The sequence below is a fragment of the Electrona antarctica genome, assembly GCF_951216825.1.
Source record: "Electrona antarctica genome assembly, chromosome: 11".
Classification (NCBI taxonomy): Eukaryota; Metazoa; Chordata; class Actinopteri; order Myctophiformes; family Myctophidae; genus Electrona; species Electrona antarctica.
In genome coordinates, this window is record NC_136792.1 from 42,570,468 (window position 1) to 42,583,167 (window position 12,700).

Genomic DNA, 12,700 nt, shown 5'->3' on the forward strand with positions numbered 1-12,700 from the left:
ATGCATTATGAGCATTAAGGGCTTAATGCTATGAAAATGCTATTTATTTGTATTTCTTGTTTTAATTGGATGCATTTGTAAATAATGGCAAAGTCAGAGAATAGCCTATATAAAGTGTCTCTGATCATGAATCAAAATGCTACTACTTTTGATGCTGTCATTTATTTGTGGTGTGGAAGCTCTGATGTCAAAATGGTGTCACTTTAGCGCCCGAGTAATATTCACGCTCTGTCTGAATGTAATCATGACAAAACAATAGTTCAAATAAATATTTTTGGGGTGACTTAAACAGACAAATCAAACACTAGAATGATCAATACTGCCCAAATATTTACCTCTGAATGGTTAAACTTATACCTGCCTAAAATACAATCAGCTAACATTGTAGGCCTACCTCTCTGTCTTCAGAAAAAAAAAACGTTCACCTACAATGGTTAACTTAATTGATCTTTTGTGAAGATTAACAATCTGCTATTTTGACTCAATATTTGATATTGTAGTTTATTGTAGTAATTCTTATTAATCAACCATAATTTTAGATTTGTGGGCTGTTTACAGAATGTTGTATGCGATACTGATTTTAATGCTAACTGCAATACAACTACTGCCAGGATACTGTCAGCAAGATGTATTCCAACAACATACTGTGTGTGTTGTTGGAAGACATTTCTGAGGAAGTATGAATAAAAAAAGTCATCTGCCCAACAGGTGTGTTAAGAGTGCCTTGCCATGCAAAGGCAATCAACTACATTCAATGTCATGCAAAGCAATGGAAAACATTATTAGGCTGCATCATGACAATCTGACCCTGATACAAAGCCTTCGTCCCAGTAACTGTTAGTCCAAGTTAGACTTTTTAAATATAAATGAGCAGCGGGGGATTTAGTTTTTCCCTGGGACAAAAGCATTACAAATCAGATTTATAGCCTTTGAATGAACACATGCATTTGGAGCTTTTCTAAGCCTCTTTTCAAACAGCCTGTAGTTTGGCCTGGTCACAATGTGCCTAAACTGTGTGTGTGTGTGTGTGTGTGTGTGTGTGTGTGTGTGTGTGTGTGTGTGTGTGTGTGTGTGTGTGTGTGTGTGTGTGTGTGTGTGTGTGTGTGTGTGTGTGTGTGTGTGTGTGTGTGTGTGTGTGTGTGTGTGTGTGTGTGTGTGTGTGTGTGTGTGTGTGTGTGTGTGTGTGTGTGTGTGTGTGTGTGTGTGTGTGAGAATTTAGAAAACACTTCTTTTCATTGTACTGCATTGCTTTTTTAAAATCAGATTAAATTACAGAAGAAAACCTAACTACAATTGAAAATGTGTGCTCCGTTGAACATCCCTGCCAGGCCAGGTTGCCAACCCAGGGCTGTGTCAGTCATGGGGTGTGGCCGTCAGGATACGAGGAAGCTGCGGGAGTTGCATCATGCTTTAAATGCTACAAATTCTGTCGTACAAACGGTTTTCCCTAGCGGATTTGTATGAAAATCAACCGATATCAACCAGTAGGTTACTTCCAGTAGGCTCCAGTAGAGCCTACTGGCTCCATTGCATCGTCTTGATAATTAACCTACTGGTTGTTATCGGTTGTTAACATTCGAAGCGAGTGGTTTTCCCCGCAGCTTCCTCGCGTCCTGATGGCTGCACCCAACGACTGACACAGCCCTGGGTTGGCACCCCGGCCTGCATGACGGGGCCTGGAAATTGCCATAACAAACCGTTGCCCAACATGTCACAGCAAATAGGTGTGAAAAGTCTCTCCTATCCATATGTCAGGTTGAACGATGCCCCGGTGAGGGGCTATGAGGAAGATGTGGGCAACAAGACCACCATGAGGATGTTCTACCCTGAGTCGGCATCCTACAACCCTTCCCTCCACAATCACCCCAGTACGCTCATGGTCCTGGTGCCTTTCAAACAGCAAGACCTACGCTGGCTCAAAGAGATCCTCTACGATGAGAAGAGGGTACTACATATGTGTGAGAGTGCATGCACACTCTACTTCACATGCATTATCCGTAGTCAACATAATATGCATACCCTTTTGAGCTTCTTTTAATTTATACATTTATACATTTATTTATATAATTCTCGATCTCGCACGCACACACGCACGCACGCACGCACGCACGCACGCACGCACGCACGCAGCCAACCATTGCTCTCTGGTACTTGTCAGCCATCCATAACAGGGACAAATTCTTAAAGGGTTTAACTTCACTGACGTCAAAGCTCTTCAGCTCTTAAATGTAGTTTCCACATCCAAAGTCACCCACTCTGCAGCTCGGGGCCCCTCTGGCCTTGTTGTGCTGATAGTTGCAGGGTCATTACCCTCTAATTTGCACATACATAACACTGACTTTCAGTTCTCCAAGAGAACTGGGAGTAACTAAGAGGCTCAATAGCATCTAAATTTGCCCTGATGAATACCTTAATTGCTCTGACCAAAAAGTCTCTCACACACATTTTCACCCGCTTTCTCACCTCTTTTTTTTCCTGTCTCCTATCTCTCTCTGTCTCCTGTCTCTCTATCCCCCTATCTCTCTCTGTGTGTGTGTGTGTGTGTGTGTGTGTGTGTGTGTGTGTGTGTGTGTGTGTGTGTGCGTGTGCGTGTGCGTGTGCGTGTGCGCGCGTGCGTGCGTGCGTGCGTGCGTGCGTGCGTGCGTGCACGCCAGGTGAGGAAAGGTTTCTGGAGGCCCCCTCCCCAGATCTGGCTCGGTGAAACCAGTAACATCAGAGTACTGGACCCTCACTTCATACACCAGACTGCAGACAGGCTGCTCCAGATCCCTCTAATTCCTAAGAATAAACAGGTGATCAAACACTTCCCACTTCCCACAAACAGTCTGTCCTGCACATAAACACAGCAAACAGGTGAGAGATGTCAAGGACCCTCAGATTAAAATGTATTTGACCCCCATCTGAACGTTTATTATTATTATAATACCGCGGTGGCTCAGGATGGTAACCGCAAGGTTGCCAGTTCGAACCCCCAGAGATAGTGTCAAAGTGTCCTTGAGCAAGACACTGAATTGCTCCTGATGTGCTGGTTGGTGCCTTGCATGGTTTCCGCCGCCATCGGTGTATGAATGGGTGAATGTAATGCAATCTATGTAAAGCGCCTTGGATAAAGGCACTATATAAATGCACCATTTACCTATTATTATTATTATTATTATTATTATTATTATTATTATTATTATTATTATTCCACATATTCAAAAATGTTTCTAGGAAAAAAGAAAGAAAAAAAAGAAGGAAAAACAAAAGGCTATTTTCAAATATCTTAGTATAAAATAGGGTTAAAGCTGCTATAAGCAATAATATGTAAAATAAAATGTTTGTATTCAGACAGCCAGCAATGGGTAGAACGCTCCCAAAAGAGGTTTGTCTCTGTGACACATCTAGGGGCCGCAATCTAAAGACTAAAATTTTTTGGGAGCGTTCTACCCATTGCTGGCTGTCTGAAAAAAAAAGGAACATTTTAATTTTGACATATTATTGCTTATAGCAGCTTTAAGGTGGTTAAATTTATATTGATGCTATTATTAACTCATTTTGCTGGGGACCACGACCACTGGGGGTCCCCGGGCTCTACTTTGAGAACCACTGCACTATAGATTGCATGTGGTCTAATTCAATTCAATTCAATTACATTTTATTATAGTGTCGAATCACAACAAGTTGTCTCAAGACACTATTCCCCCCACTGACTTATTCTGATGCTCTATCACTGGGGTTAGCCTACTGGAGGCAGCCACGGTGAGAATTCTTTCTCTTCTCCCCCTTCTATCCTTTATTCCTTCTTTCGTTGTTTTATTCTGCCCTTCCCAATTATATCATGTTTTTTTTTAAATCCCTTTATTTGTTTTGATTGTTGATACGTTTTATCTCCATTTACCTCCCTTCTTTCCCTCCTATTTGAACATTTGATTCTTGCTTCCTTCCTTCCCTGAGGACCATTTTCCGGTATAAAGCGCTGTTCTTCAAATGCCAAAGTGAGCTCTGTGGAACCAATTACTGCGAAACCAGACAACGATTAGCTTCCTCTTGATATCACAGCAGCCCCATTACAAGACATGTTCTACACAGAAAATCCCTTGGAAATAATTGGCTCTTGAAAAGGAAGCCAACATATTGTATATAATTCAGCCAGCTGCAGTTTTGAAAGATGGCAGGGGATGGCCTTTTCACTGCAAAGTTGATTATCACTGCTATCACTGGCAGAGGTGGAAATAGTAATTGCATTTTGTACTTGAGTAAAAGTATCAATACTGCCAGTGTAGAAATACTCAGAATTCTAAATTTACTTAGTAAAAGTACAAAGATATTGGCATCGAAATCTACTCAACATATTATGCCAACCTCGAGATATCTCGTGGATAGCTATTAGATCCATATATGCTAATCACGAGATTACGAGAGTTGATTAAAGAGCATTAATCCAGCTTTAAAAATTATATATATAGACAAAAAAGGGGACTAAAAAAACCCTGTGGGAGGTGCAAGTCTAGTTAGCAGGCATAGACTTCAAAAAGAGAAATAGACCTTCCAGGGAAGGGACTGCACACTCAGGGAACAAAAACGGACAACTTACTGCATCGACAACTTATTTATTAGCACGATGCGTTTCACCGTTTGTAAAACGGTCAAGCTTTGTATAGCACCTGACGAAGCTCACGGCGAAACTAATAAATAAGATAGACTACAGCAATTTACGGGTCGTGCGGATGGTGCTCTTCTTCTTTGCTTATTTCACGCATTTCACTGGCACTGGCCTCACGATCCCGCCTATCGGGGAGGGAATGTGTTAAAGTACCAAAAGTAATAGTACTCATTATGCAGAATGTCTCATTTCAAATTTTCAAATGTATTATAAAAAAACCATTGGAAAATAGCAGTATTTCTATACTGGCAAATTGATAATACTCAAGTAAAGTACAAATACCAATTTTTTTTACTTTTAATTAATTAATTTTAATTAATTATCACTGCTATCACTGACAACAAAAACATCCACTTGTAACTCTCGGTTTGTGTGTGAAATCTGTGAATGAGTGACTTCCATGAGGGCACTGACCTCGCCCTCAGGTCGAGTGCACACATCCGCCTGGGTGACAGCAGACTGCTGGCGCTTTGGAAAGGGGGGTCAGATCAACATATCTGCCTGTGTAACAGCAGACTGGGCGCTGGGCGAGCGCTGGCGCTTTGGAATGGGGGGTAATATCTTAATTTTCGGGCCTGTTGAGAACTGTAGTTTTCGCAAAAATAGTAGATCTACTTACTGTACAATGCATTGTTTTCCCCACCATACAGATGCTTGAGTTTAAGTAATAGGAGCCTTTTTAGCTAGGAGACACCTAGGCTATTCGCACACATAATTGTCTCCACCAGGCCGAAGGCATTGGGGAGAGATTATGTTTTGCACTCCGTCCGTGTGTGTGTGTGTGTGTGTGTGCGTGCGTGCGTGCGTGCGTGCGTGCGTGCGTGCGTGCGTGCGTGCGTGCGTGCGTGCGTGCGTGCATGCGTGTGTCCGTCTGCCTGTTCGTCTGTTACCAGCTAATCTCCGGCACCTTTAACCCGGTCGATGCCAAATTTTGCACACACACTCCCTGTATGCCAACGATGAACCTCTACCCCAATTTTCCAGAACGGCCTGTTATAGCCACCTGGAGGCCGACTTTTGAAAAACATTTTTTTTATATAATTCCTCCAGATTCTGTCTAAAGATCCCGCAAATCGTTACACACTATCTCTATAGTCATGTGTTCCAGACGGATCTGTCCGATATTTCAGATTCCATACTAATTGGCTAACATTGGCTTTCAAAGTTTGCAGGATTGGCCCGTTTTGAACAAAAAGCCTCAAATCATGAACGGAGCGTGCAATTCACGTGAAATCTTTCACGGACTTTCCTACTAGGCTGAGGAATATATCCCACCCTTTTCACATTGGCCTGTTATAGCGCCACCAACAGGTGGATTTTTGCAAAACACATTTTTGGAGGAACAAAATGCCTCAAATCATCCAATTGCCATCTAAGGCGTAAGAAGAAATGTCCCTCTTTTCACATTGGCCTATTATAGCGCCACCAGGAGGCCACAACCTGACCTGCCCTGGTCGAGACCTGTGCCCAGAGGGGCACTTTTTCTAGTTAATGTTAGAGATTTGTTTTCATTTTATTATTTCTGATAAAGCAACATTTTCGAGATGCGGGTTTTCAGCTAACATTATTATGTATAAGAAGAAAGGCCCATATAGGGGTGCCGATGGCCTAGCGGTTAAGGTGCAACCATACTGCAGCCTGACAGCCTAGCGGTTAAGGTGCAACCATACTGCAGCCTGACAGCCTAGCGGTTAAGGTGCAACCATACTGCAGCCTGACAGCGGCTAGAGGTTAAGGTGCAACCATACTGCAGCCTGACAGCGGCTAGAGGTTAAGGTGCAACCATACTGCAGCCTGACAGCCTAGCTGTTAAGGTGCAACCATACTGCAGCCTGACAGCCTAGCGGTTAAGGTGCAACCATACTGCAGCCTGACAGCCTAGCTGTTAAGGTGCAACCATACTGCAGCCTGACAGCCTAGCGGTTAAGGTGCAACCATACTGCAGCCTGACAGCCTAGCTGTTAAGGTGCAACCATACTGCAGCCTGACAGCGGCTAGAGGTTAAGGTGCAACCATACTGCAGCCTGACAGCCTAGCGGTCAAGGTGCAACCATACTGCAGCCTGACAGCCTAGCGGTTAAGGTGCAACCATACTGCAGCCTGACAGCCTAGCGGTCAAGGTGCAACCATACTGCAGCCTGACAGCCTAGCGGTTAAGGTGCAACCATACTGCAGCCTGACAGCCTAGCGGTTAAGGTGCAACCATACTGCAGCCTGACAGCCTAGCGGTTAAGGTGCAACCATACTGCAGCCTGACAGCCTAGCGGTTAAGGTGCAACCATACTGCAGCCTGACAGCCTAGCGGTCAAGGTGCAACCATACTGCAGCCTGACAGCCTAGCGGTTAAGGTGCAACCATACTGCAGCCTGACAGCCTAGCGGTTAAGGTGCAACCATACTGCAGCCTGACAGCCTAGCGGTTAAGGTGCAACCATACTGCAGCCTGACAGCCTAGCGGTTACGGTGCAACCATACTGCAGCCTGACAGCCTAGCGGTTAAGGTGCAACCATACTGCAGCCTGACAGCGTGTCACAGGTTTGATTCCCGAGCCTGATGACCTTTGCTGCGTGTCACTCCCTGTCACTCTCCACTATCACTAGTCAAATAAAGGTAGAAAAGGCAAAAAAACTAATATTTTAAGGAAAAGCCCATGTAAAAACAAAGACAGTAAAGGATCAAAATAATGAGAATCATACTGTTTTCTGATGAGAATATAATCAAGTGAACGGATTGCGTAATGAAGAAACCATGATGCAGGACTTTTCGGTAATGTGCCACTGACATGTTTTTGTTCCGACCCTTTTGGCTAAGGTGCTGGGGTTTTGAAATAGACTCCGATTTGATTTAAGCTATTACTCATGTAGAATGATGTTTTTATTGGCTCAAGGCATATTGCATCTGCCAAGCGGACTTGTTCGAACGCGTTTAGTGGCTGGCCGGTGGGTTGGGGGGGTGGGGGCGGACTCTGTTATGGTCCAAAGCCAGCTTTTGTTTTGGTTCCGTTCATTCTTTACTCTTTACTCAAGTCCGTTTTATGTCAGGGACCGTGGGGGCGGGGGTGGGGGGTGTTACCCTTCCTGGATAGTAACACAAACACAACTGGCTGCTGCGTGAGACGAGTGAGCAGCGGGAAGGCCGGGAGTCCTACAGGCGAGCAGCAGGCCGACCCAATAGGAGGCTAGTAGGAGCACAAGGCCATCTGCATGGATCAAAAGGCCAGGGGGAGGAGGGCTGTATGAAGGGACAGAGTGGAGGACAGGACTAGGTGGAATGCTGATCAAAAGCCTTTGCACAAAATGGAGGACACGGGCCTCCAAATATGTGTCCTTCTCACTGCAAGACGTTCTGTTTTGGTAACACCTTCTTCGATTTCAATTTCATGACAAAGAAAAGATAAAATAAATAGTTGATCACACTTTTATTTGTAAGAATAACAAATATCCTTGATCATATACTATAATTAAATAATCCGTTTTTATTTTTAGCTGGAATAGCACTCCAGCAAAGTCCAGTAAGATCATTTTTGGCACACAGCCATGTTTACATTTGGGCCCTTGGTCCATACCAAAATATACAGCAACCTTTGCCCACCACTCTTTGCCCTCTTATATTCTTCTTTACATGCCCTGTTTGTTTTCGTGCTTTCCTATTTCTTGTTCTTGTATATTTGTCTCAGCGCTCTTTTCAACCTGCGTTTATTTGAGTGTGTGCGTGAGTATGTTCTATGTACTGTAGTCACTTTTGTATCTCATTTCAATCTGCTGCTGTCTCCGTTTTCTTTCCACGTAATGTATTTCTCTGTTTCATTCTTTCTCATACTCAGCCTCTCCTCCGGGCGTCTCTCTCTCTATATCCCACCCCCTTGTCGCTGACCCGCTCACTCAAACACACGTGGACAAAAAATGCCAGCACGCCCCTCCTGTCCCCAAACAAAAGATTCCCTTGAGCTTGTGGGCCCGCATGGTTCTTGGTGGTGACAGTATGCATGCACCCCGTCTCTTGCCCCTCTCGTCAAGGCTACACGGGCCAATGTCCAAACTATGCGGTGGGCCACTGCAGAGCTGGGAGACTGTGGTTGGCATGCAAGGGAACAACATGAGGCTAATACGCATCGAATGTCAGCCGTATCCCATCGTTGTACACACTCGTGAGTCGCTGCAGAAAAAGCTGTTGAGTGCATAAGCAACCAATTTATGCTTCTTCATTCTTTTCCTGACATTCAGGCTGTTCAGAACACTTGCAACTGTTTTTCAGAGTAATCAAACCGTCAGTTGAAGATTTGTTGGTAGCAATATGAGTATGGGGGGTATGGATGACACACCGAGTAGTAAGACTACAAGTATATTATTTGTCTCACAAGAACTTCATTCAATTCTTCTCAGCAATGGCCCTAGAGATAAAGACAGATACACATGCAAAGGAGGTTGCAGGCTTCCTATCTGCGAACACGTCCAATTATGTTCATTGGAATGCCTGGCCAAGCCGGAAATGTACCCCTGCACCACCCAGACGTCCTCAGTTGATACATCTTTGCTGCAATTTATGTCATAACAGAGGAGGGAGTTGCGTGTGGGTGAGACTAAGCAATGTACTGAAAAAGATGAGTCCTGGAGCACGCAGTCAATTTAGCAATATCATCGGTGCAAAGTTACAAAACACTTGACTTAGACAATGAAGGTGTCCAATATTGTGTTACAGAACGTAGTAGTCAAACACAACGCTGGCTGATTTCACTGATTAGATTAACCGTGCGGTGCTTGAAGGTGTGCAAATGAGGGAAATATTCCCTCTGTGGCACATGTTTGGGCACAGCTGACTAGACAGTGAGTTAGCCCTGTGGTGTAAACATCCTATCCTGAGCACACTGGGGGCATGTACTGATCCAGTCCGATATTGAACAGAAATTCCATTGGAAATTGCGATCCAGCACAGGAGACTTCTTTTTTATTGCATTGGGAGAAAAAAACATGAATGAGAGAGATATATAATTGGGGGACCTGTCGGCACTTTGAGCCAGACCCGAGGAGAGCTTTGTGGAATCTTTTGTTCGGGAACAGGGGTTTGTGTGTGTGTGTGTGTGTGTGTGTGTGTGTGTGTGTGTGTGTGTGTGTGTGTGTGTGTGTGTGTGTGTGTGTGTGTGTGTGTGTGTGTGTGTGTGTGTGTGTGTGTGTGTGTGTGTGTGTGTGTGTGTGTGTGTGTGTGTGTGTGTGTGTGTGTGTGTGTGTGTGTGTGTGTGTGTGTGTGTGTGTGAGAGAGAGAGAGAGAGAGAGAGAGAGAGAGAAGACAACTGTGAGGCTATTGGGAGGGACAGTGTGGCATTTGGGAAAGGGCTGGAAAGCAAGACCCTGTTCCCTCTCCAGTTCATGTGGAAACGATTCTCCTTTCCCCGGCCTCTGTGAACAGGGATAATCACTGACAGAGTCCCGTAGTGAATCAGCAAACAACATTGGGAAATCGCTCTGCATAATATGAGCCTGAGGCACTACACTGGGGAAAAAAGAAAGAAAAAACAAAACTACTGTAACCAATAATTAATCTTATTTTCAGTCTTAAAAAGCTAAAAGAAAAGTGGCAAATTTCTGTCCATGGGGGAGATCAGGTCCCTAGCTATTTACGTGCAGTTTTCAAGAATGTCCTTGGATTGCAATTGACTGGCATTGTTTTGAAATAAAGCAGATTACTCCACTCTGTTTGAGAGTGAAACAGTATGTGTTTGTACGCGAGTGTGGGTGAGGAAGAGAAGTTTTTATGTTTTGCAGCTTAGTTTTACTCAAGATTAATGTGAATGAAATCTTTAAACTGCACACAGACAGACCTTTCAAAATGGAGCGTCGTTGCTGCAGCATACAGCACGTGGAGGGTGATTTACATTAAGTAACAAACATACTGCCTGTAGTGGCAGGTACTGTAGCTAACCAACATTTTTTGTTTTGTTTACAAAACATTATGCGGACGAAAGCTGCCAGGGAATATAACAACTAGCCACCTCACAAAATACTGGTCAGTGTGTTGGCAGGATTTTGACATCTCATTACACTAACAACCCCCAACCATCGAAGGTCTGATGAGTGTTTTGACAAGACGATGAATACAATTAACCTGCGTGTCTTAAAGATGGAGGTTGTCATTGAAGCCCATAATACATGTATGCTGTTGGAAATTAGGCTGGCCACTGGCCACTGGCCACTGCAGGCCACTGGCCAGTTTTACATTTCTGGTCCAGCCAGTTGCTGGTCACAGTTGCTGCTTTATTTCTCTCTCTCTTTTTCATATTTATTTTGGTCTTTAAAGTTAAAGCTGCTTAACTTATTTTAACTGGCAAAACGAGATTATCTCAAGGGGTTACTCCTAATAACGACATTTCAGACAATTAGCTGAAAATGTTCACCTAAAGCTTAAAATTGGGCATAAGTGGTTAATGAATAAATCGCTATTTTAACCAATCTCTATAGTATGTTAATACCTCAAAACTGTACATCTGTAGTGGTTGGAGGCTCACTGTTCTTTCATTCAGAAATGTAACTACTACTACCTGTTGCTCATGAGTGCAATATTTCCCCTGTAGCTTGGCCAAATGATAACTCATTCCCATTGGCTCTGGGGCACTATCTTTTATTTAAGAATTTGTACATAGCTCAGTGTAAAACATTTATGCCAGCTAATGTTGGGTCAGTTTCCCATAGATTCACATAAATCAGCGTTCAGGTTTTTAAATCATTTCTCCAGGCGGAAACTGCTCTGGCCTTGAAAATACTATGGCTACAACAAGACCTGTTAGTGTAGATCTTGGCGCCCGCTGGCCTAGTGGTCCAGGTGCATGCCACATAGGCTTTGGCCGGACAGTGCGTCTCGTGTACGAGTCCCGTTCATGACGATCTTTGCTGCATGTCTTTCTAGAGTTCTCAATCTCTGCCCGAACCCGGCCCGGCCCGACCCGGCCCGACATTTTCGGGTAGGGCCGGGCCCAAAATGCATGATAATTAGTCGGGCCGGGCCGAGCCTCGGGCTCTGTGATTTTCCGTGATTTCTTTTTTTTTTTTAAATAATTTTATTATAACAAAAATAACAATTCTGTTGTTTGTGTAATGTATTTTTTAATATGAAGAGGGCTGAGCTGGTGAATGTTGGCGATTAACTTTTACAGTTTAGGCTATTATACTATATGCATGTGACTGAAGGAGGAGGAGGCGATGATCAGCAGCAGCGCACCAAAGTGACAAAATAGAACGGTGGTTGTTGAACTTGCTACCGCTGGCTGGCCTCTGGTTTGCCAACCAAATGAGCTGCTTACTGCTCAGCATCAACTATATAACTTAAGTTAACTTGCCATATGCTTAAATGTTTTATAAGACCATCGATTCATCCGCAATAGCTCGTCTTGGAAACGTCGGGGCTTAACGACGGTCTCGTTGAACCCAGCTGGGTGAATAAGCTAAATTAGGCTACCTATCAACGTCACCACGGTAAATGCTCCATATAACTATGAAAGCGCCTGCATACACGTAATATAGTTACATGATGACCAAGCAATGTTACAGTCACACTGTAGGCTACAGCTATTTGGTTTAGAAATCGTATCGCAGCGCGCTGTTACGCTATTTAATTTCTCCATCGTAGCGCAGCGCGCCACGTTGTGTGCCCACTGCCCAAAATAAAAGATCTGCAAGCTATCGACAGACTCGACACTCCATCGAGCGGCATGTTGATGGTTTGTATGTCTGTTATTTTGGTTAGGCAACGCACATTACGCGGCGTGGTATGTGGGTTTGAGAGGCAATGATTAATGTAAACTATACAGTAACCTAGTAGATTATAGCCAGGTTGACAATTGTCATAATATTGTATAGCTCTGTTCGGGACTGTTGCACAACGGTGAATGATGAAAAAGTTGCACTTTGTTAACGGGACAGTAGCCTATTGGACTTAATTAACTGCGTCACTTCAGAGGATCGCTGCTACTTTGATTCAGAAGATGTTTACTCACCACTGGAAATTGCTGGAAACCATTAGAATGTTGGAAATGGAACATTATCAGCCAATTAACGTGAGTTACAT

The 12,700-nt window shown here is 43.9% G+C and overlaps 1 protein-coding gene across 3 annotated transcripts in view; it reads left to right on the top strand.

Moving 5' to 3' along the window:
- Positions 1-12,700, top strand: part of st3gal4 (ST3 beta-galactoside alpha-2,3-sialyltransferase 4) — a 56,711-nt gene that overhangs the window by 37,101 nt on the left and 6,910 nt on the right. For all 3 annotated transcript variants that reach the window (XM_079514426.1, XM_079514428.1, XM_079514427.1), the window contains 2 exons: positions 1,756-1,945; positions 2,655-2,792. In XM_079514426.1, coding sequence (XP_079370552.1) covers positions 1,756-1,945; positions 2,655-2,792 — 328 coding nt within the window. The remainder of the gene's footprint in view (positions 1-1,755; positions 1,946-2,654; positions 2,793-12,700) is intronic.